The sequence below is a fragment of the Oncorhynchus nerka genome, linkage group LG9a (genome assembly GCF_034236695.1).
Source record: "Oncorhynchus nerka isolate Pitt River linkage group LG9a, Oner_Uvic_2.0, whole genome shotgun sequence".
NCBI lineage: Eukaryota > Metazoa > Chordata > Actinopteri > Salmoniformes > Salmonidae > Oncorhynchus > Oncorhynchus nerka.
This window is the reverse complement of record NC_088404.1, coordinates 3,475,626-3,500,110: the sequence shown is the minus strand read 5'-3', so window position 1 is coordinate 3,500,110 and position 24,485 is coordinate 3,475,626. Positions and strand designations below refer to the sequence as shown.

Genomic DNA, 24,485 nt, shown 5'->3' with positions numbered 1-24,485 from the left:
TGCAGCAGTAAGGTCCAATTGAAGTCGGAAGTTTACATACACTTAGGATGGAGTCATTAAAACTCATTTTTCAACTACTCCACAAATTTCTTGTTAACAAACTGTAGTTTTGGCATGTCGGTTAGGACATCTACTTTGTGCATGAGACGAGTCATTTTTCCAACAATTGTTTACAAGACAGATTATTTCACTTATAATTCACTGTATCACAATTCCAGTGGGTCAGAAGTTTACATACACTAAGTTGACTGTGCCTTTAAACAGCTTGGAAAATTCCAGAAAATTATGTCATGGCTTTAGAAGCTTCTGATAGGCTAATTGACATAATTTGAGTCAATTGGAGGTGTACCTGTGGATGTATTTCAAGGCCTACCTTCAAACTCAGTACATCTTTGGGAAAATCAAAAGAAATCAGCCAAGACCTCAGAAAAAAATAGTAGACCTCCACAAGTCTGGTTCATCTTTGGGAGCAATTTCCAAATGCCTGAAGGTACCACGTTCATCTGTACAAACAATAGTGCGCAAGTATAAACACCATGGGACCACGCAGCCGTCATACCGCTCAGGAGGGAGACGCGCTCTGTCTCCTAGAGATGAACGTACTTTGGTGCGAAAAGTGCAAATCAATCCCAGAACAACAGCAAAGGACCTTGTGAAGATGCTGGAGGAAACAGGTACAAAAGTATCTATATCCACAGTAAAACGAGTCCTATAGCGACATAACCTGAAAGGCCACTCAGCAAGGAAGAAGCCACTGCTCCAAAACCGCCATAAAAAGCCAGACTATGGTTTGCAACTGCACATGGGGACAAAGATCATACTTTTTGGAGAAATGTCCTCTGGACTGATGAAACAAAATAGAACTGTTTGGCCATAATGACCATTGTTATGTTTGGAGGAAAAAGGGGGAGGCTTGCAAGCCGAAGAACACCATCCCAACGGTGAAGCACGGGGGTGGCAGCCTCATGTTGTGGGGGTGCTTTGCTGCAGGAGGGACTGGTACACTTAACAAAATAGATGGCATCATGAGGGAGGAAAATTATGTAGATTTACAGAAGCAACACCTCAAGACCTCAGTCGGGAAGTTAAAGCTTGGTCGCAAATGGGTCTTCCAAATGGACAATGACCCCAAGCACTCTTCCAAAGTTGTGGCAAAATGGCTTAAGGACAACAAAGTCAAGGTATTGGAGTGGCCATCACAAAGCCCTGACCTCAACCCTGTAGAAAATTTGTGAGCAGAACTGAAAAAGCGTGTGAGCAAGGAGGCCTACAAACCTGACTCAGTTACACCAGCTCTGTCAGGAGGAATGGGCCAGAATTCACCCAACTTATTGCGGGAAGCTTGTGGGAGGCTACCCGAAACATTTCACCCAAGTTAAACAATTTAAAAGCAATGCTACCAAATACTAATTGAATGTATTTAAACTTCTGACCCACTGGGAATGTGACGAAAGAAATTAAAGCTGAAATAAATCACTCTACTATTATTCTGACATTTCACATTCTTAAAATAAAGTGGTGATCCTAACTGAACTAAAACAGGGAATTTTTACTTGGATTAAATGTCAGGAATTGTGAAAAACTGAGTTTAAATGTATTTGGCGAAGGTGTATGTATACTTCTGACTTCAACTGTAAGTCACGACGATCCACTCAGGCAGACCCACATTTATTTATTTATTTTACCTTCATTTAACGTTCAGGACATGTATATTCGGGCGGCAGGGTTAGAGCGTTGCTGTCTATTTTAACCCAATATAGATTGAATGGAGGTTGCTGTGTATTTTAACCCAATATAGATTGAATTGAAGAAGTGTAGGCTGCCTGTCAATCATTGTGCTCCATACTGTCAACAACAAAGACCAGGAAGTGGGGCTTTTATGGCTCAATCAAATTCATGCTGAATAGATAAAAGATCCATAGGCCTAATGGACAAATGATCAAACTCACACACTTTTTATAGACTTAAAGGGGCAATCTGTAGTTTCTACATCCATTTTTGGACTTATAAATGAATGATATATATATGTACCCATTGATTCTGGAAGTATTTCACTTTAAGATGCCTAATGAGTTTAGTTCAACTGTTATGAGAATCCAAAATAGAAAACCGTTTTTCAACCAATGTTTGTAAATATTGTATATGTAAACAGACATTGTATAGCCTCATAACATGGTTAAAATGGCTGGCAGTGCATCCGTAGTTATGTCAGTTCATCTGAGAGCGGTTCCATTTCTCCCTCCACTTCATTGTTTCAACTGTGGATTCACCCTTTAAACAGCTTAAAGGGTGGCGGCAGGGTAGACTAGTGGTTAGAGTGTAGAAGAGGTAGTGTAGCCTAGTGGTTAGAGTGTAGAGGAGGTAGGTAGCCTAGTGGTTAGAGTGTAGAGGAGGCAGGTAGCCTAGTGGTTAGAGTGTAGAGGAGGTAGGTAGCCTAGTGGTTAGAGTGTAGAGGAGGTAGGTAGCCTAGTGGTTAGAGTGTAGAGGAGGTAGGTAGCCTAGTGGTTAGAGTGTAGAGGAGGTAGGTAGCCTAGTGGTTAGAGTGTAGAGGAGGCAGGTAGCCTAGTGGTTAGAGTGTAGAGGCAGCAGGGTAGCCTAGTGGTTAGAGTGTAGAGGCTGCAGGGTAGCCTAGTGGTTAGAGTGTAGAGGCTGCAGGGTAGCCTAGTGGTTAGAGTGTAGAGGAGGCAGGGTAGTCTAGTGGTTAGAGTGTAGAGGAGGCAGGGTAGCCTAGTGGTTAGAGTGTAGAGGCGGCAGGGGTAGTGGTTAGAGTGTAGAGGAGGTAGGGTAGCCTAGTGGTTAGAGTGTAGAGGAGGTAGGTAGCCTAGTGGTTAGAGTGTAGAGGAGGCAGGGTAGCCTAGTGGTTAGAGTGTAGAGGCGGCAGGGTAGCCTAGTTGTTAGAGTGTAGAGGCGGCAGGGTAGCCTAGTGGTTAGAGTGTAGAGGAGGTAGGTAGCCTAGTGGTTAGAGTGTAGAGGAGGTAGGGTAGCCTAGTGGTTAGAGTGTAGAGGAGGTAGGTAGCCTAGTGGTTAGAGTGTAGAGGAGGTAGGTAGCCTAGTGGTTAGAGTGTAGAGGAGGTAGGGTAGCCTAGTGGTTAGAGTGTAGAGGAGGTAGGGTAGCCTAGTGGTTAGAGCGTTGGACTAGTAACCGAAAGGTTGCAAGTTCAAATCCCCGAGCTGACAAGGTACAAAATCTGTCGTTCTGCCCCTGAACAGGCAGTTAACCCACTGTTCCTAGGCCGTCATTGAAAATAAGATTTTGTTCTTAACTGACTTGCCTAGTAAAATAAAAGGTAAAATAAAAAATAAAAAATAAATTATAGAGATGCCAACAAAACACGTAAACAACAACAAATAAGAATTTGTTTTTAACTGACTTGTTCAATAAAGGTTACATTTAAACATTTTAAATTATCAAAAAGTTACTGATTTAACATGAGCAGCACCTTCTATCTGTTGTCCAATCAGGGCGTGACGCTCACAGACCTGCAGGAAGCTGACAAGACAATGAAGACAGCCCAGACGGACGCAGGGAGAGAGAAGACAAGGAAAGAGGAGGAGGAGGAGGAGGCGGCCAATAAGAAGAGAGCAGAAGAGGGGGTGAGAGCAGTGTTTATATATGAGGGGGGTGTACAATCATGCAAGTGACGTCACCCACCACGGGACCTACTGTTGGCCAACAGGCGGTCCTCGGGGCCTAAACCGGCCCTCTGATGTTTTTTCTTGGCCTCCCCAAGGTTGTTGAAAAAATATATACAAAAATAACTTTAATTTAATTTAGGAAAATCTGTTCCTAAGTTTTCCCAGGAATAAAAGAGATGTGATCGTATCTCAATGTAATCCAGGTATGAAATTATTGTTATTTTCAAATACAATCTCTATTTTGGTGATTAGTTGTGGTCATCCACTCAGATAAATATCATCCCGCGGCTCAATCTAGTTGCCTACCCTGGGATTTTCTTGGTCAGTGGTATTGACGCTGCTGAGTTGCGTTGGTTGTGACTGTTACACCTGTATGTTGGTTGTGACTGTTACACCTGTATGTTGGTTGTGACTGTTACACCTGTATGTTGGTTGTGATCTGTTACACCTGTATGTTGGATGTGACTGTTACACCTGTATGTTGGATGTGACTGTTACACCTGTATGTTGGATGTGATCTGTTACACCTGTATGTTGGATGTGACTGTTACACCTGTATGTTGGATGTGACTGTTACACCTGTATGTTGGATGTGATCTGTTACACCTGTGACTGTTACACCTGTATGTTGATGACTGTTACACCTGTATGTTGGATGTGATCTGTTACACCTGTATGTTGGTTGTGACTGTTACACCTGTATGTTGGATGTGACTGTTACACCTGTATGTTGGATGTGATCTGTTACACCTGTATGTTGGATGTGACTGTTACACCTGTATGTTGGATGTGATCTGTTACACCTGTATGTTGGATGTGACTGTTACACCTGTATGTTGGTTGTGACTGTTACACCTGTATGTTGGATGTGATCTGTTACACCTGTATGTTGGATGTGATCTGTTACACCTGTATGTTGGATGTGATCTGTTACACCTGTATGTTGGATGTGACTGTTACACCTGTATGTTGGATGTGACTGTTACACCTGTATGTTGGATGTGACTGTTACACCTGTATGTTGGATGTGATCTGTTACACCTGTATGTTGGATGTGATCTGTTACACCTGTATGTTGGATGTGATCTGTTACACCTGTATGTTGGATGTGATCTGTTACACCTGTATGTTGGATGTGATCTGTTACACCTGTATGTTGGATGTGATCTGTTACACCTGTATGTTGGATGTGACTGTTACACCTGTATGTTGGATGTGACTGTTACACCTGTATGTTGGATGTGACTGTTACACCTGTATGTTGGATGTGATCTGTTACACCTGTATGTTGGATGTGATCTGTTACACCTGTATGTTGGATGTGATCTGTTACACCTGTATGTTGGATGTGATCTGTTACACCTGTATGTTGGATGTGATCTGTTACACCTGTATGTTGGATGTGACTGTTACACCTGTATGTTGGATGTGACTGTTACACCTGTATGTTGGATGTGATCTGTTACACCTGTATGTTGGATGTGACTGTTACACCTGTATGTTGGTTGTGACTGTTACACCTGTATGTTGGATGTGATCTGTTACACCTGTATGTTGGATGTGACTGTTACACCTGTATGTTGGTTGTGACTGTTACACCTGTATGTTGGATGTGACTGTTACACCTGTATGTTGGATGTGATCTGTTACACCTGTATGTTGGATGTGATCTGTTACACCTGTATGTTGGATGTGACTGTTACACCTGTATGTTGGATGTGACTGTTACACCTGTATGTTGGATGTGACTGTTACACCTGTATGTTGGATGTGACTGTTACACCTGTATGTTGGATGTGACTGTTACACCTGTATGTTGGATGTGATCTGTTACACCTGTATGTTGGATGTGATCTGTTACACCTGTATGTTGGATGTGATCTGTTACACCTGTATGTTGGATGTGATCTGTGTTTATGTATTCTGTTATGATTGTAGTATTATTGTCTTCAGGAGGTAAGCTGGAGGTCCCGTATCGCCAACCTGCAGAAGTCTGACCTGCTGGGGCTGACTCAACCGGATGGTACCTCTCGCCCCCCGACCTCTAGCCAGGAGACTAGTGGAGGGGAACGTGAGAGGTCCCGTATCGCCAACCTGCAGAAGTCTGACCTGCTGGGGCTGACTCAACCGGATGGTACCTCTCGCCCCCCGACCTCTAGCCAGGAGACTAGTGGAGGGGAACGTGAGAGCGACCGTATCGCCAGGGAGAGACGGAGGACCAGGAGGAGAGCTCAGAGGGCTGGAGAGGTGAGTGCATTGTAATCTGTCATAGCCATGCTTTATAACCAGGGGTTAGAACTGTTTCAGGGAACAGAACCAAAAACAGGAGGGGAAAAAACTAAAATGTTCAAGGAACAGAAACGGAACCAGGAACGAAAGTGATCTATACTGTTACAGAACAGAACTGTTATTTTAAAAGCATGGGAACCGGTTAATTACGTTATTTTAAGTTCTGGACATTTTTTTTGTCCCACAAAAAAACACAACAAAGTGTCTATGCAAAACACCCCCTCTGTCACTCAGAAACGTGTTCCAGTGTCTGTGCTTGTTTAGGCTACCAGACGTTCCCCCCTCTGAACCCAGGCTACTGTAGCCCCGCCCCCCTCTGAATCCCAGGCTACTGTAGCCCCTCCCCCCTCTGAATCCCAGGCTACTGTAGCCCCTCCCCCCTCTGAATCCCAGGCCACTGTAGCCCCTCCCCCTCTGAATCCAGGCTACTGTAGCCCCTTCCCCTCTGAATCCAGGCTACTGTAGCCCCTCCCCTCTGAACCCAGGCTACTGTAGCCCCTCCCCTCTGAATCCCAGGCTACTGTAGCCCCTCCCCCTCTGAATCCCAGGCTACTGTAGCCCCTCCCCTCTGAATCCCAGGCTACTGTAGCCCCTCCCCCCTCTGAATCCCAGGCTACTGTAGCCCCTCCCCTCTGAATCCCAGGCTACTGTAGCCCCTCCCCCCTCTGAATCCCAGGCTACTGTACTGACGTTACAAGCATTATTCAGAAGATAGGGAGAGAGATTTTTGGATTAACTAGTACAAATACAATAGGCTTAGTGATCACGTTTCACTTTGGATTCATTAACTACAAAAAGGTAAGAAGTGTTTTTAATTCTGGTGTCACTCTGCACACACACTATTGTTAGCTAGTTAGCTCAAAAGACATTCAAGGTTCCTCCACAGAAGCCTCTTAGGTATAATTCTGTGGACCTAATTCAGATAATGATATCATAACAAGATGCCCAGTGCTTCAAGCCTCTTCCTCAACCCTTTCTTGCTCTCTCCTCACCTGCAAAATTTCAGTTGCGTCTTGCTCTATAGACTACACTTGTGTGTCCATCATGCATCTAAACAACTAGCTTGCCGGCTTCATCTGCACTGATTGGTCTAAACAACTAGCTGACCTCCTCCGTCTGCACTGATTGGTCTAAATAACTAGCTGACCTCTATCTGCACTGATCGGTCTAAACAACTAGCTGACCTCTTCCATCTGCACTGATTGGTCTAAACAACTAGCTGACCTCTTCCATCTGCACTGATTGGTCTAAACAACTAGCTGACCTCTTCCGTCTGCACTGATTGGTCTAAACAACTAGCTGACCTCTTCCGTCTGCACTGATTGGTCTAAACAACTAGCTGACCTCTTCCGTCTGCACTGATTGGTCTAAACAACTAGCTGACCTCTTCCGTCTGCACTGATTGGTCTAAACAACTAGCTGACCTCTTCCGTCTGCACTGATTGGTCTAAACAACTAGCTGACCTCTTCCATCTGCACTGATTGGTCTAAACAACTAGCTGACCTCTTCCATCTGCACTGATTGGTCTAAACAACTAGCTGACCTCTTCCATCTGCACTGATTGGTCTAAACAACTAGCTGACCTCTTCCATCTGCACTGATTGGTCTAAACAACTAGCTGACCTCTTCCGTCTGCACTGATTGGTCTAAACAACTAGCTGACCTCTTCCATCTGCACTGATTGGTCTAAACAACTAGCTGACCTCTTCCATCTGCACTGATTGGTCTAAACAACTAGCTGACCTCTTCCGTGAAGTAATTTAATGTGCTAAACGTGTAAAAAAAAATAAAACCGTTAATTTCACAGGTTAAAAAAAGGAACCGAAAGGAACGATATAAACCGGTACTTTTTGGGGGTTCAAACCGGTTCAGAACTTTATATTGCTGGTCAGAACAGTGAAGAGAAGGGTTCTGTTCAGAACTTTATATTGCTGGTCAGAACAGTGAAGAGAAGGGTTCTGTTCAGAACTTTATATTGCTGGTCAGAACAGTGAAGAGAATGGTTCTGTTCAGAACGAAACGATTGGTAAATAATGTCGGTTCCAACCCCTGTAACCCTACTAACACCTTGCTCATAAGGATGACATCGCCGCCATATATGGGCAGCAGGAAGCAGAGCAGTTAAGAGCTTTGGGCCACTAACCAAAAGACGACTAGGTAAAATATCTCTCTGTTCCCTTGAGCAAGGCTCATAACCCTTATTTCTCCTGCAAGGTGAGTGCATGAGCTAGTCCTGGTTATAACCTTTCAACAGGGCATTATAACCTGTCATAGTCCTGTTTGTAACTGGTTACTAGGTTATATCCTGGTAATAACGTGTCGCAATGAGGACATTGACATCCATAATGTATTGACCTGCTGATGTCTGTGGTCCTGTAGATTGATGACAACGAGCCCAGTGGAGAGGAGGGGTTTGGAGGCAGTGGGCGCGCCAGCACCAGGTATGGATCTGACCTTTACACTGTCCTGTTTCCTGACTGTCATTATAATATCTCTGTCCTGTTTTCTGACTGTCGTTATAATATCTCTGACCTGTTTCCTGACTGTCATTATAATATCTCTGACCTGTTTCCTGACTGTCATAGTAGTGAGTCATTATAATATCTCTGACCTGTTTCCTGACTGTCATTATAATATCTCTGACCTGTTTCCTGACTGTCATTATAATATCTCTGTCCTGTTTCCTGACTGTCGTTATAATATCTCTGTCCTGTTTCCTGACTGTCGTTATAATATCTCTGTCCTGTTTCCTGACTGTCATTATAATATCTCTGTCCTGTTTCCTGACTGTCATTATAATATCTCTGTCCTGTTTCCTGACTGTCGTTATAATATCTCTGACCTGTTTCCTGACTGTCATTATAATATCTCTGTCCTGTTTCCTGACTGTCATTATAATATCTCTGTCCTGTTTCCTGACTGTCATTATAATATCTCTGACCTGTTTCCTGACTGTCATAGTAGTGAGTCATTATAATATCTCTGTCCTGTTTCCTGACTGTCGTTATAATATCTCTGACCTGTTTCCTGACTGTCGTTATAATATCTCTGTCCTGTTTCCTGACTGTCATAGTAGTGAGTCATTATAATATCTCTGTCCTGTTTCCTGACTGTCGTTATAATATCTCTGTCCTGTTTCCTGACTGTCATAGTAGTGAGTCATTATAATATCTCTGTCCTGTTTCCTGACTGTCATTATAATATCTCTGACCTGTTTCCTGACTGTCGTTATAATATCTCTGACCTGTTTCCTGACTGTCATTATAATATCTCTGTCCTGTTTCCTGACTGTCATTATAATATCTCTGACCTTTTTCCTGACTGTCAATACAATATCTCTGACCTGTTTCCTGACTGTCATTATAATATCTCTGTCCTGTTTCCTGACTGTCATAGTAGTGAGTCATTATAATATCTCTGACCTGTTTCCTGACTGTCATAGTAGTGAGTCATTATAATATCTCTGTCCTGTTTCCTGACTGTCATAGTAATGAGTCATTATAATATCTCTGTCCTGTTTCCTGACTGTCATAGTAGTGAGTCATTATAATATCTCTGACCTGTTTCCTGACTGTCATAGTAGTGAGTCATTATAATATCTCTGTCCTGTTTCCTGACTGTCGTTATAATATCTCTGACCTGTTTCCTGACTGTCATTATAATATCTCTGACCTGTTTCCTGACTGTCGTTATAATATCTCTGACCTGTGATTTACCCAGGTCTGACGTGTCATGTAACGACTGTATCGACAGAGGAGGAGGCTCTGAGACCAACGATTACAAGAAGGTAGGGACATGGAATAAAGTTTGAATGGTTGGAAGGGTCTAGTCAATATTTGGGAGTCTCATCCTGATTGTTTTCAGACTCTTTCTCTCTCCCTCTCTGTTTCCGTTTCCCTCTCTCTATATATATATATAACTCTCTATTTCCGTTTCCCGCTCTCTATATCTCTCTACCTCTCTGTTTCTGTTTCCTGCTCTCTATATCTCTCTACCTCTCTGTTTCCGTTTCCCTCTCTCTATATCTCTCTACCTCTCTGTTTCTGTTTCCTGCTCTCTATAACTCCCTCTCTGTTTCCGTTTCCCTCTCTCTCTTCCGCTCTTTATATATAACTCTCTCCCTCTCTCTGTTTCCGTTTCCCTCTCTCTCTTCCACTCTCTATAACTCTCCCTCTCTGTTTCCGTTTCCCTCTCTCTCTGTTTCCGTTTCCCTCTCTTCCGCTCTTTATATATAACTCTCTCCCTCTCTCTCTGTTTCCGTTTCCCTCTCTCTCTTCCGCTCTCTATAACTCTACCTCTCTGTTTCCGTTTCCCTCTCTCTCTGTTTCCGTTTCTCTCTCTTCCGCTCTTTATATATAACTCTCTCCCTCTCTCTCTGTTTCTGTTTCCTGCTCTCTATAACTCCCTCTCTGTTTCCGTTTCCCTCTCTCTCTTCCGCTCTCTATATATAACTCTCTCCCCCCTCTCTGTTTCCGTTTCCCTCTCTCTCTTCCACTCTCTATAACTCTACCTCTCTGTTTCCGTTTCTCTCTCTCTCTTCCGCTCTCTATATATAACTCTCTCCCTCTCTCTCTGTTTCCGTTTCCCTCTCTCTCTGTTTCCGTTTCCCTCTCTCTCTTCCGCTCTCTATATATAACTCTCTCCCTCTCTCTCTCTGTTTCCGTTTCCCTCTCTCTCTTCCGCTCTCTATAACTCTACCTCTCTGTTTCCGTTTCCCTCTCTCTCTTCCGCTCTCTATATATCTCTCTCCCTCTCTCTCTGTTTCCGTTTCCCTCTCTCTCTTCCGCTCTCTATATATAACTCTCTCCCTCTCTCTCTGTTTCCGTTTCCCTCTCTCTCTTCCACTCTCTATATATAACTCTCTCCCTCTCTCTCTGTTTCCGTTTCATGCTCTCTCTCTGTTTCCGTTTCATGCTCTCTCTCTGTTTCCGTTTCATGCTCTCTCTCTGTTTCCGTTTCCCTCTCTCTCTGTTTCCGTTTCATGCTCTCTCTCTGTTTCCGTTTCCCTCTCTCTCTGTTTCCGTTTCATGCTCTCTCTCTGTTTCCGTTTCATGCTCTCTCTCTGTTTCCGTTTCATGCTCTCTCTCTGTTTCCGTTTCATGCTCTCTCTCTGTTTCCGTTTCCCTCTCTCTCTGTTTCCGTTTCATGCTCTCTCTCTGTTTCCGTTTCATGCTCTCTCTCTGTTTCCGTTTCATGCTCTCTCTCTGTTTCCGTTTCATGCTCTCTCTCTGTTTCCGTTTCATGCTCTCTCTCTGTTTCCGTTTCCCTCTCTCTCTGTTTCCGTTTCCCTCTCTCTCTGTTTCCGTTTCCCTCTCTCTCTGTTTCCGTTTCCCTCTCTCTCTGTTTCCGTTTCATGCTCTCTCTGTTTCCGTTTCATGCTCTCTCTCTGTTTCCGTTTCCCTCCCTCTCTGTTTCTGTTTCATGCTCTCTCTCTGTTTCCGTTTCCCTCTCTCTCTGTTTCCGTTTCCCTCCCTCTCTGTTTCCGTTTCCCTCTCTCTCTGTTTCCGTTTCCCTCTCTCTCTGTTTCCGTTTCCCTCTCTCTCTGTTTCCGTTTCCCTCTCTCTCTGTTTCCGTTTCCCTCTCTCTCTGTTTCCGTTTCCCTCTCTCTCTGTTTCCGTTTCCCTCCCTTTCTGTTTCCGTTTCCCTCCCTTTCTGTTTCCGTTTCCCTCTCTCTCTGTTTCCGTTTCCCTCCCTCTGTGTTTCCGTTTCCCTCCCTCTCTGTTTCCGTTTTCCTCTCTCTCTGTTTCCGTTTCCCTCTCTCTCTGTTTCCGTTTCCCTCCCTCTCTGTTTCCGTTTCCCTCTCTCTCTGTTTCCGTTTCCCTCTCTCTCTGTTTCCGTTTCCCTCTCTCTCTGTTTCCGTTTCCCTCTCTCTCTCAAATGGATTGGCATTGTTTTTGCTATATATATAGTGGATGGAATTCTATTACAAACATTGTTATTGTTTAACATTGTTGTTATAACATTGCTTGTTATAGTAGAGTGGATAAAACATTTAAAAAAAACATTTGTATGAATGAAAAAGTAATGTCTTTCTGTCCCAGCTGTTTGAGGTGGTGTCCAGGGAGAATGGTCAACTCCAGTCTCAACTGGAGGACACCCAGAGGACCGTCTCTCAGACTAGACTGGACCTGGACAAGGCTACTCAGGTCTCTCTCTCTCTCTCTCACTGACTCCCCCCCGGTTGTGGACAAGCCTACCCAGGTCTCACACACAGAGACACAGACAGAGTGGACAAGCCTACCCAGATCTCACACACAGAGACACAGACAGAGTGGACAAGCCTACCCAGGTCTCACACACAGAGACACAGACAGACAGTGTGGACAAGCCTACCCAGGTCTCACACACAGAGACACAGACAGACAGTGGGGACAAGCCTGCTCAGGTCTCACACACAGAGACACAGACAGACAGAGTGGACAAGCCTGCTCAGGTCTCACACACAGAGACACAGACAGAGTGGACAAGCCTACCCAGGTCTCACACACAGAGACACAGACAGACAGTGGACAAGCCTACCCAGGTCTCACACACAGAGACACAGACAGACAGTGGGGACAAGCCTGCTCAGGTCTCACACACAGAGACACAGAGACACAGACAGAGTGGACAAGCCTACCCAGGTCTCACACACAGAGACACAGACAGACAGTGGGGACAAGGCTACCCAGGTCTCACACACAGAGACACAGACAGAGTGGACAAGCCTGCTCAGGTCTCACACACAGAGACACAGACAGACAGTGGGGACAAGCCTACCCAGGTCTCACACACAGAGACACAGACAGACAGAGGGGACAAGCCTACCCAGGTCTCACACACAGAGACACAGACAGACAGTGGGGACAAGCCTACCCAGGTCTCACACACAGAGACACAGACAGACAGTGGGGACAAGGCTACCCAGGTCTCACACACAGAGACACAGACAGAGGGGACACAGAGACACAGACAGACAGTGGGGACAAGCCTACCCAGGTCTCACACACAGAGACACAGACAGAGGGGACACAGAGACACAGAGACACAGACAGACAGAGACACAGACAGACAGAGACACAGACAGACAGAGACACAGACACACAGAGACACAGAGACACAGACAGACAGAGGGGACAAGCCTACCCAGGTCTCACACACAGAGACACAGAGACACAGACAGACAGAGACACAGACAGACAGTGGGGACAAGCCTACCCAGGTCTCACACACAGAGACACAGACAGACAGTGGGGACAAGGCTACCCAGGTCTCACACACAGAGACACAGACAGACAGTGGGGACAAGCCTACCCAGGTCTCACACACAGAGACACAGCGACACAGACAGTGGGGACAAGCCTGCCCAGGTCTCACACACAGAGACACAGACAGACAGAGGGGACAAGGCTACCCAGGTCTCACACACAGAGACACAGACAGACAGAGGGGACAAGGCTACCCAGGTCTCACACACAGAGACACAGAGACACAGACAGACAGAGGGGACAAGCCTACCCAGGTCTCACACACAGAGACACAGACAGACAGTGGGGACAAGCCTACCCAGGTCTCACACACAGAGACACAGACAGACAGTGGGGACAAGCCTACCCAGGTCTCTCACACAGAGACACAGAGACACAGACAGAGGGGACACAGAGACACAGACAGACAGTGGGCACAAGCCTAACCAGGTCTCACACACAGAGACACAGAGACACAGAGACACAGACAGACAGAGGGGACACAGAGACACAGACAGACAGAGGGGACACATAGACACAGACAGACAGAGGGGACACAGAGACACAGACAGACAGAGGGGACAAGGCTGCTCAGGTCATATGTTAAGGTTACATTGCTGGTTGTCTTCTATTGAAAATAACTGAGGTAGTTTGGTCGCCTTCGATTCGACCTGGGTACAGGAAGGGTGTACGGATAAGTAGTTTAGGTCAAGAGACTGTATAAAATCTTCGCAATGCGCTCGTTAGCATTTGGTTTACATTCTCTATGGGATTTTACATGTACTTGTTAGCATTGCTAACTTTTTGGTGGACTGAGGCTGTGAGGTTAGAAAATAGTGCCCCTTGTGTTCAGTGGCGGTATTACAGACGATCCCGGAATGACAGTGTGGAGACAGCTCAAACGTAACATACACTAACAACCATTATACGTTTCATAATGACCGTGATAAACAGTCTCCTACGGCCTTTCAATTGAACTGCATACTGTATAACACGTATTGACATGAACAATGTTTCTGCTGGTCTGTGTGTTGTATCCTACAGAGACAGGAGCGCTTTAGTGATTGTTCAGCAATGCTAGAGATGGAGAAGAAGGTAAGTCTCTCCTTCCTGCCGTGTGTGGCTTGTGTTGTGTTATATGTACAGTAACTAGTGTCAAACACCTGATGCTGAGCCTGGCCTCACAACTGGCTACTGCTGCCTGAAACGCTTTCTTCGTTCCTCTCTCTCTCTCTCTCTGTTTCTCTCCGTCTCTGTTTCTCTCTCTCTCTCTCTCTGTCTCTCTGTCTCTGTTTCTCTCTCTGTCAATGTCTCTGTTTCTCTCTCTATCTCTCTCTCTGTCAATGTCTCTGTTTCTCTCTCTATCTCTCTCTCTGTCAATGTCTCTGTTTCTCTCTCTATCTCTCTCTCTATCTCTCTCTCTTTCTCTGTTTCTCTCTGTCAATGTCTCTGTTTCTCTGTCACTCTTTCTCTCTCTGTCTCTCTGTTTCTCTTTCTCTCTGTCTCTCTCTTTCTCTTTCTCTCTCTGTCAATGTCTCTGTTTCTCTCTCTATCTCTCTCTCTGTCAATGTCTCTTTCTCTCTCTGTCTCTGTTTCTCTCTCTGTCAATGTCTCTGTTTCTCTGTCACTCTTTCTCTCTCTGTCTCTCTGTTTCTCTGTCTCTCTGTCTCTCTCTTTCTCTTTCTCTCTCTGTCAATGTCTCTGTTTCTCTGTCTCTCTTTCTCTCTCTCTGTCTCTCTCTGTCAATGTATCTTTCTCTCTCTGTCTCTTGTCTCTCTCTCTGTCTCTTTCTCTGTCTTTGTCAATGTCTCTGTTTCTCTCTATCTCTGTATCTCTCTCTCTCACGCTCTCTCTGTCTCTCATCAGGAGCGTCGGATGTTGGAGCGGCGTGTGGCTGAGCTGGAGGCAGAGTTGAAGGTGAAAATATATAATCTCACCTGGGTTCAAATAGTGTCCGAAATCTTTCAAATCCATTATCTGGGCTTGATTGAGATTGCCTGTTGCAAGGGAACCAATAGAGAAGCCGTTTGCTAAATGCTCAAAGTATTTGAAAGATGAGCAGAAAGATGAGCAGTAAGATGAGCAGAAAGATGAGCAGAAAGATGAGCAGAAAGATGAGCAGTAAGATGAGCAGAAAGATGAGCAGAAAGATGAGCAGTAAGATGAGCAGAAAGATGAGCAGAAAGATGAGCAGAAAGATGAGCAGTATTTGAAAGATGAGCAGAAAGATGAGCAGTAAGATGAGCAGAAAGATGAGCAGTATTTGAAAGATGAGCAGAAAGATGAGCAGTAAGATGAGCAGTAAGATGAGCAGAAAGATGAGCAGAAAGATGAGCAGTAAGATGAGCAGAAAGATGAGCAGTATTTGAAAGATGAGCAGAAAGATGAGCAGTAAGATGAGCAGTAAGATGAGCAGAAAGATGAGCAGAAAGATGAGCAGAAAGATGAGCAGTATTTGAAAGATGAGCAGAAAGATGAGCAGTAAGATGAGCAGTAAGATGAGCAGTATTTGAAAGATGAGCAGTAAGATGAGCAGAAAGATGAGCAGAAAGATGAGCAGTAAGATGAGCAGAAAGATGAGCAGAAAGATGAGCAGTAAGATGAGCAGAAAGATGAGCAGAAAGATGAGCAGTAAGATGAGCAGTATTTGAACCCAGCATTTATGTCACACAGACACTGCATGCACACGCCTGATTACTGCTCACTGCTTCTTTCACAGCTTGTGCTGCAAACCACCAGTGTTGTAGGAGTACGTTGAGCCTGAGTCCCGAAATGTCACCCTATTCCCTATATAGTACACTACTTTAGACCAGAGCCCTATAGAACCCTATTCCCTATATAGTACACTACTTTAGACCAGGGCCCTATAGAACCCTATTCCCTATATAGTACACTACTTTAGACCAGAGCCCTATAGAACCCTATTCCCTATATAGTACACTATTTTAGACCAGGGCCCTATAGAACCCTATTCCCTATATAGTACACTACTTTAGACCAGGGCCCTATAGAACCCTATTCCCTATATAGTACACTATTTTAGACCAGGGCCCTATAGAACCCTATTCCCTATATAGTACACTACTTTAGACCAGGGCCCTATAGAACCCTATTCCCTATATAGTACACTACTTTAGACCAGGGCCCTATAGAACCCTATTCCCTATATAGTACACTACTTTAGACCAGGGCCCTATAGAACCCTATTTCCTATATAGTACACTACTTTAGACCAGGGCCCTATAGAACCCTATTCCCTATATAGTACACTACTTTAGACCAGAACCCTATTCCCTATATAGTACACTATTTTAGACCAGGGCCCTATAGAACCATATTCCCTATATAGTACACTATTTTAGACCAGGGCCCTATAGAACCCTATTCCCTATATAGTACACTACTTTAGACCAGGGCCCTATAGAACCCTATTCCCTATATAGTACACTACTTTAGACCAGGGCCCTATAGAACCCTATTCCCTATATAGTGCACTACATTTGTCCAGGGCCCTATAGAGTACCACAGTATGACTCATAATACCCAATAAAACCTAGCAGTCAAATAGGGAAATGGTTCCAATTGTTTTTCCACCATTCATTTTCCCATAGGGGATTTTAGAGACACTGATAACCGTGCAAATCTTTCTCGGACAATGTGGCTAATATTTAAGACCCAAACTGATCCTAGATACTTAGACGCTTTGGGAACCCAGGCTCAGGGTGGTAGATCACTGGTACTGCTATCCAATGGTCCTCCTTTCTCTCACATGTATGTCAGCCCAACAAACACCTGAAGTTAATTAGTTTTCAGCCCAACAAACAACTGAAGTTAATTAGTTTTCAGCCCAACAAACAGCTGAAGTTAATTCGTTTTCAGCCCAACAAACAGCTGAAGTTAATTCGTTTTCAGCCCAACAAACAGCTGAAGTCAATGTTAATTAGTTTTCAGCCCAACAAACAGCTGAAGTCAATGTTAATTAGTTTTCAGTCCAACAAACAGCTGAAGTCAATGTTAATTAGTTTTCAGTCCAACAAACAGCTGAAGTCAATGTTAATTAGTTTTCAGTCCAACAAACAGCTGAAGTCAATGTTAATTAGTTTTCAGCCCAACAAACTGCTGAAGTCAATGTTAATTCGTTTTCAGTCCAACAAACAGCTGAAGTCAATGTTAATTAGTTTTCAGCCCAACAAACTGCTGAAGTCAATGTTAATTAGTTTTCAGTCCAACAAACAGCTGAAGTCAATGTTTGCGTCCCAAATGGTACTAATTTGGTAAAAAGTAGTGTACTTTGTATACCAAACATAAGGAACACACCTTCCTAATATTGCCCTCAGAACGGCCTCATTTCGTTGGGTCACGGACTCTACAAAGGTGTCGAAAGCGTTCCACAGGGATGCTGGCCCATGTTGACTCCAATGATTCCCACAGGGATGTTGACTCCAATGATTCCCACAGGGATGCTGGCCCATGTTGACTCCAATGATTCCCACAGGGATGCTGGCCCATGTTGACTCCAATGATTCCCACAGGGATGCTGGCCCATGTTGACTCCAATGATTCCCACAGGGATGCTGGCCCATGTTGACTACAGTGATTCCACAGGGATGCTGGCCACTGTTGACTCCAATGATTCCACAGGGATGCTGGCCCATGTTGACTCTACAAGGTGTGGAAAGCGTTCCACAGGGATGCTGGCCCATGTTGACTCCAATGATTCCACAGGGATGCTGGCCCATGTTGACTACAATGCTTCCCACAGTTGTTTCAAGTTGGCTGGATGTCCTTTGGGTGATGGACCATTCTTGGTAGACACAGGGAACTGTTGAGCGTGAAAAACCCAGCAGCTTTGCAGTTCTTGACAAACTCAAAAAGGTGCACCTGACACCTACCACCATACCCTGTTCAAAGGTACCTACTATCATACCCTGTTCAAAGGTACCTACTACCATACCCTGTTAAAAGGTACCTCCTACCAGACCCTGTTCAAAGGCACCTCCTACCAGACCCTGTTCAAAGGCACCTCCTACCAGACCCTGTTCAAAGGCACCTCCTTCCAGACCCTGTTCAAAGACACCTACTACCATACCCTGTTCAAAGGCACCTACTACCATACCCCGTTCAAAGGTACCTACTACCATACCCTGTTCAAAGACACCTACTACCATACCCTGTTCAAAGACACCTACTACCATACCCTGTTCAAAGGCACCTACTACCATACCCTGTTCAAAGGCACCTACTACCATACCCTGTTCAAAGGCACCTACTACCATACCCTGTTCAAAGGCACCTACTACCATACCCCGTTCAAAGGCACTGAAATATCTTGTCTTGCCCATTCACCCTCTGAATGGCACAAATACACAATCCATGTCTCAATTGTCTCAAGGCTTAAAAATCCTTCTTTAACCCGTCTCCTCCCCTTCATCTACATGTCTCCTCCCCTTCATCTACCCTCCCCTTCATCTACATGTCTCCTCCCCTTCATCTACATGTCTCCTCCCCTTCATCTACACTGATTTGAAGTGGATTTAACAAGTGACAATCAATCAGGGATCATAGCTCTCACCTGGATTCACCTGGTCAGTCCATGTCATGGAAAGAGCAGGTGTTCTTAATGTTTTGTATAGTCAGTGTGTAGGGTGCATTGGCTGCATCTATGGTCCGTTCCTCAGCCAATAACAACGGTGTTCCTCTAGGTGCTCGGTGACCTGAGAGCTGACAACCAGAGGCTGAAAGATGAGAACGGAGCGTTGATCAGAGTCATCAGTAAACTCTCCAAATAGACGGAGAGAACGAGATACAACAGGGATGCCCCCCTTGCTTCCTCCCATCATCCCTCCCTCCTGTCCATCCACTCCTCCCAGTGCCAAAGAACAAGAGGGAGAGAGAGGTGGCGGAAACAGGTGAAGAGCAGCAGGAGAATGTGGTAATCTAAACTTCTTGATGTGATTGATTATGACGTCTCTTATTCTTTAGGCCTCCTGACCGGTCGCCGTGGCTTGTCGTGTGTGTGTGTGTGTGTGTGTGTGTGTGTGTGTGCCTTATGCCCACTTTGAGGACAGCCATGACAACTGTGGTCATGACAACAGCTCGCATAGTAGCAACGAGACAACAGTCAAATGCCCATGACGATGTGCACCAGGGGGAAAAACACCAATATGCACACACACCCCTCCATGCACATTGGACCGGTCCAAGGCATCTTGTTCCCTTTACATCGACTCCATCCATACCCTGGATCTATACCCTAGACCATACCCTGGATCCATACCATAGACCATACCCTGGATCTATACCTAGACCATACCATAGACCATACCCTGGATCTATACCCTAGACCATACCCTGGATCTATACCATAGACCATACCCTGGATCTATACCATAGACCATACCCTGGATCCATACCATAGACCATACCATAGACCATACCCTGGATCCATACCATAGACCATACCCTGGATCCATACCGTAGACCATACCCTGGATCCATACCCTAGACCATACCCTGGATCCATACCATAGACCATACCCTGGATCTATACCCTAGACCATACCATAGACCATACCCTGGATCCATACCATAGACCATACCCTGGATCCATACCATAGACCATACCCTGGATCTATACCTGGATCCATACCATAGACCATACCCTGGATCTATACCATAGACCATACCCTGGATCTATACCCTAGACCATACCCTGGATCTATTCCCTAGACCATACCCTGGATCCATACCATAGACCATACCCTGGATCCATACCATAGACCATACCCTGGATCCATACCGTAGACCATACCCTGGATCCATACCCTAGACCATACCCTGGATCCATACCATAGACCATACCCTGGATCCATACCATAGACCATACCCTGGATCCATACCATAGACCATACCCTGGATCCATACCATAGACCATACCATGGATCCATACCATAGACCATACCATGGATCTATACCCTAGACCATACCATAGACCATACCCTGGATCCATACCATAGACCATACCCTGGATCCATACCATAGACCATACCCTGGATCCATACCATAGACCATACCCTGGATCCATACCATAGACCATACCCTGGATCCATACCATAGACCATACCCTGGATCCATACCATAGACCATACCATAGACCATACCCTGGATCCATACCATAGACCATACCCTGGATCTATACCCTAGACCATACCATAGACCATACCCTGGATCCATACCATAGACCATACCCTGGATCTACACCCTGTATCCATACCTCTTAATCTGGGTGTGTCTTTCATCAATGTGTTTTGAACCCACCCCTCCTCCTCCTCACACACTACTAAAGTCCACATCCCAAATAGCACCCTATCCAATATGTAGTGGATTACTTTAGGGCTCTAGTCAAAAGTAGTGCACTAAATAGGGAATAGGGTGCCTTTTGAGGACGTTTCCAGACCACAGACACACTCCATGCTCCTTTAAATGACCACAGACAGAGCAGTCTGTTGACCACTGCACTTTACTTACAATCAGGCAGGCAAAGCTAAGCGATCACAGATCAGTGCAGCACCAGGCAAAGCTAAGCGATCACAGATCAGTGCAGCACCAGGCAAAGCTAAGCGATCACAGATCAGTGCAGCACCAGGCAAAGCTAAGCGATCACAGATCAGTGCAGAACCAGGCAAAGCTAAGCGATCACAGATCAGTGAGGCTTCGCCACCATCCTGAGTCGTACTATACAAAACAGCTCGTCTCCTACAGGAATCTGCATCCCAATAATCTCTCCTATCTCCTGACGTGTGCACTCAAAGTGTTGGGTAGGTGCAGGCCTGGGCTTCAAGGGGGTTTCACCATGTTCTTTGTCCCGGGATGCATAGGACACCCTCCTCAGGTTTCTATTGGCTAGGAAGGAGGGGGAGCTAGAGCTCAGACCTGATGATAGAGACTTGCTGTTCTGGAAAAGCCTATATGCTATGCATTGTTTTTCATTATTATTACTATCATGATAAAATATTATTTTCATATTTTTTACATTTATCTGATGTCAATCTCTCCCGCTTTGAAAGGGAGGCAAATTGTTGGTTATCTATATGATATTACACTTGTATAAATGAATAATATTAGTCATGAATGAATAATAACAACCTTCAGAAGTGAATTCCATGTGTGTGTGTCCCCATGTTGGTCTAATATATTAAATGATGACGGAACCTAATAAACGATGTGTGTGTGTGTCTGCATCCAGTGTTTGATTTCATTCTGTCTGTCTCCAGGGGTTGACTGTTAATCTGTCTCCAGGGGTTGACTGTTAACCCCTGGAGACAGTCAACCCCTGGAGACAGATTAACAGTCAACCCCTGGAGACAGTCAACCCCTGGAGACAGATTGACTGTTAATCTGTCTCCAGGGGTTGACTGTCTCCAGGGGTTGACGGTTAATCTGTCTCCAGGGGTTGACTGTTAATCTGTCTCCAGGGGTTGACTGTTAATCTGTCTCCAGGGGTTGACTGTTAATCTGTCTCCAGGGGTTGACTGTTAATCTGTCTCCAGGGGTTGTCTGTCTCCAGGGGTTGACTGTCTCCAGGGGTTGACTGTGTGACTGTCTCCAGGGGTTGACTGTGTGTCTGTATCCAGGGGTTGACTGTGTGACTGTCTCCAGGGGTTGACTGTGTGACTGTCTGCAGGGGTTGACTGTGTGACTGTATCCAGGGGTTGACTGTGTGACTGTATCCAGGGGTTGACTGTGTGACTGTCTCCAGGGGTTGACTGTGTGTCTGTATCCAGGGGTTGACTGTGTGACTGTCTCCAGGGGTTGACTGTGTGTCTGTATCCAGGGGTTGACGGTTAATCTGTCTCCAGGGGTTGACTGTTAATCTGTCTCCAGGGGTTGACTGTTAATCTGTCTCCAGGGGTTGACTGTTAATCTGTCTCCAGGGGTTGACTGTTAATCTGTCTCCAGGGGTTGTCTGTCTGTCTCCAGGGGTTGACTGTGTGACTGTCTCCAGGGGTTGACTGTGTGACTGTCTCCAGGGGTTGACTGTGTGTGTGACTGTCTCCAGGGGTTGACTGTGTGATCCAGGGGTTGACTGTGTGACTGTATCCAGGGGTTGACTGTGTGACTGTATCCAGGGGTTGACTGTGTGACTGTATCCAGGGGTTGACTGTGTGACTGTGACTGTCCAGGGGTTGACTGTGTGACTGTATCCAGGGGTTGACTGTGTGACTGTCTCCAGGGGTTGACTGTGTGACTGTATCCAGGGGTTGACTGTGTGACTGTCTCCAGGGGTTGACTGTGTGACTGTCTCCAGGGGTTGACTGTTAATCTGTCTCCAGGGGTTGACTGTTAATCTGTCTCCAGGGGTTGACTGTTAATCTGTCTCCAGGGGTTGACATCTGTCTCCAGGGGTTGACTGTGTGACTGTCTCCAGGGGTTGACTGTTAATCTGTCTCCAGGGGTTGACTGTGTCTGTCTCCAGGGGTTGACTGTGTGACTGTCTCCAGGGGTTGACTGTGTGACTGTCTCCAGGGGTTGACTGTGTCTGTATCCAGGGGTTGACTGTGTGACTGTCTCCAGGGGTTGACTGTGCAGGGGTGACTGTCCAGGGGTTGACTGTGTGACTGTATCCAGGGGTTGACTGTGTGACTGTATCCAGGGGTTGACTGTGTGACTGTATCCAGGGGTTGACTGTGTGACTGTATCCAGGGGTTGACTGTGTGACTGTATCCAGGGGTTGGTTGACTGTTGACTGTGTGACTAAGGGGTTGACTGTCTGTCCAGGGGTTGACTGTGTGACTGTCTCCAGGGGTTGACTGTGAGTCTGTATCCAGGGGTTGACTGTCTCCAGGGATTGACTGTTAATCTGTCTCCAGGGGTTGACTGTATCCAGGGGTTGACTGTGTGTCTGTATCTAGGGGTTGACTGTGTGTCTGTATCCAGGGGTTGACTGTATGTCTGTATCCAGGGGTTGACTGTGTGACTGCCTGCAGGGGTTGACTGTCTCCAGGGGTTGACTGTGTGACTGTCTCCAGGGGTTGACTGTGTGACTGTCTCCAGGGGTTGACTGTTAATCTGTCTCCAGGGGTTGACTGTGTGTCTGTATTCAGGGGTTGACTGTGTGTCTGTCTCCAGGGGTTGACTGTGTGTCTGTATCCAGGGGTTGACTGTATGTCTGTATCCAGGGTTGACTGTCTGTATCCAGGGGTTGACTGTGTGACTGTCTCCAGGGGTTGACCTTGTGACTGTCTCCAGGGGTTGACTGTGTGTCTGTATCCAGGGGTTGACTGTGTGTCTGTATCCAGGGGTTGACTGTGTGTCTGTATCCAGGGGTTGACTGTATCTCCAGGGGTTGACTGTGTGTCTGTATTCAGGGGTTGACTGTGTGTCTGTCTCCAGGGGGTGACTGTGTGTCTGTCTCCAGGGGTTGACAGTGTGTCTGTATTCCGGGGTTGACTGTGTGTCTGTCTCCATGGGTTGACTGTGTGTCTGTATCCAGGGGTTGACTGTGTGTCTGTATCCAGGGGTTGACTGTGTGACTGTATCCAGGGGTTGACTGTGTGACTGTATCCAGGGGTTGACTGTGTGACTGTATCCAGGGGTTGACTGTGTGACTGTCTGCAAGGGTTGACTGTGTGACTGTCTCCAGGGGTTGACTGTGTGACTGTCTCCAGGGGTTGACTGTGTGACTGTCTCCAGGGGTTGACTGTGAGTCTGTATCCAGGGGTTGACTGTCTCCAGGGATTGACTGTTAATCTGTCTCCAGGGGTTGACTGTCTCCAGGGGTTGACTGTGTGACTGTAACCAGGAGTTGACTTTGTGACCGTCTGTCTCCAGGGGTTGACTGTATCCAGGGGTTGACTGTGTGTCTGTATCTAGGGGTTGACTGTGTGTCTGTATCCAGGGGTTGACTGTGACTGCCTGCAGGGGTTGACTGTCTCCAGGGGTTGACTGTGTGACTGTCTCCAGGGGTTGACTGTGTGACTGTCTCCAGGGGTTGACTGTTAATCTGTCTCCAGGGGTTGACTGTTAATCTGTCTCCAGGGGTTGACTGTTAATCTGTCTCCAGGGGTTGACTGTGTGTCTGTATTCAGGGGTTGACTGTGTGTCTGTCTCCAGGGGTTGACTGTGTGTCTGTCTCCAGGGGTTGACTGTATGTCTGTATCCAGGGGTTGACTGTATCCAGGGGCTGACTGTGTGACTGTCTCCAGGGGTTGACCTTGTGACTGTCTCCAGGGGTTGACTGTGAGTCTGTATCCAGGGGTTGACTGTGTGTCTGTATCCAGGGGTTGACTGTGTGACTGTCTCCAGGGGTTGACCGTGTGTCTGTATCCAGGGGT

At 46.0% G+C, this 24,485-nt stretch overlaps 1 protein-coding gene across 1 annotated transcript in view; it reads left to right on the top strand.

Annotated features, from left to right (window-relative positions):
* The window catches only part of LOC115126020 (protein phosphatase 1 regulatory subunit 12A-like), an 82,196-nt gene extending 60,804 nt beyond the window's left edge, over positions 1-21,392 (top strand). Inside the window, exons 16-23 of the mRNA XM_065022200.1 lie at positions 3,463-3,594; positions 5,590-5,883; positions 8,306-8,367; positions 9,647-9,713; positions 11,968-12,072; positions 14,197-14,247; positions 15,019-15,069; positions 18,855-21,392. Coding sequence (XP_064878272.1) covers positions 3,463-3,594; positions 5,590-5,883; positions 8,306-8,367; positions 9,647-9,713; positions 11,968-12,072; positions 14,197-14,247; positions 15,019-15,069; positions 18,855-18,941 — 849 coding nt within the window. The 3' untranslated portion in view covers positions 18,942-21,392. The remainder of the gene's footprint in view (positions 1-3,462; positions 3,595-5,589; positions 5,884-8,305; positions 8,368-9,646; positions 9,714-11,967; positions 12,073-14,196; positions 14,248-15,018; positions 15,070-18,854) is intronic.
* The last annotated feature ends 3,093 nt before the right edge of the window (positions 21,393-24,485 follow it).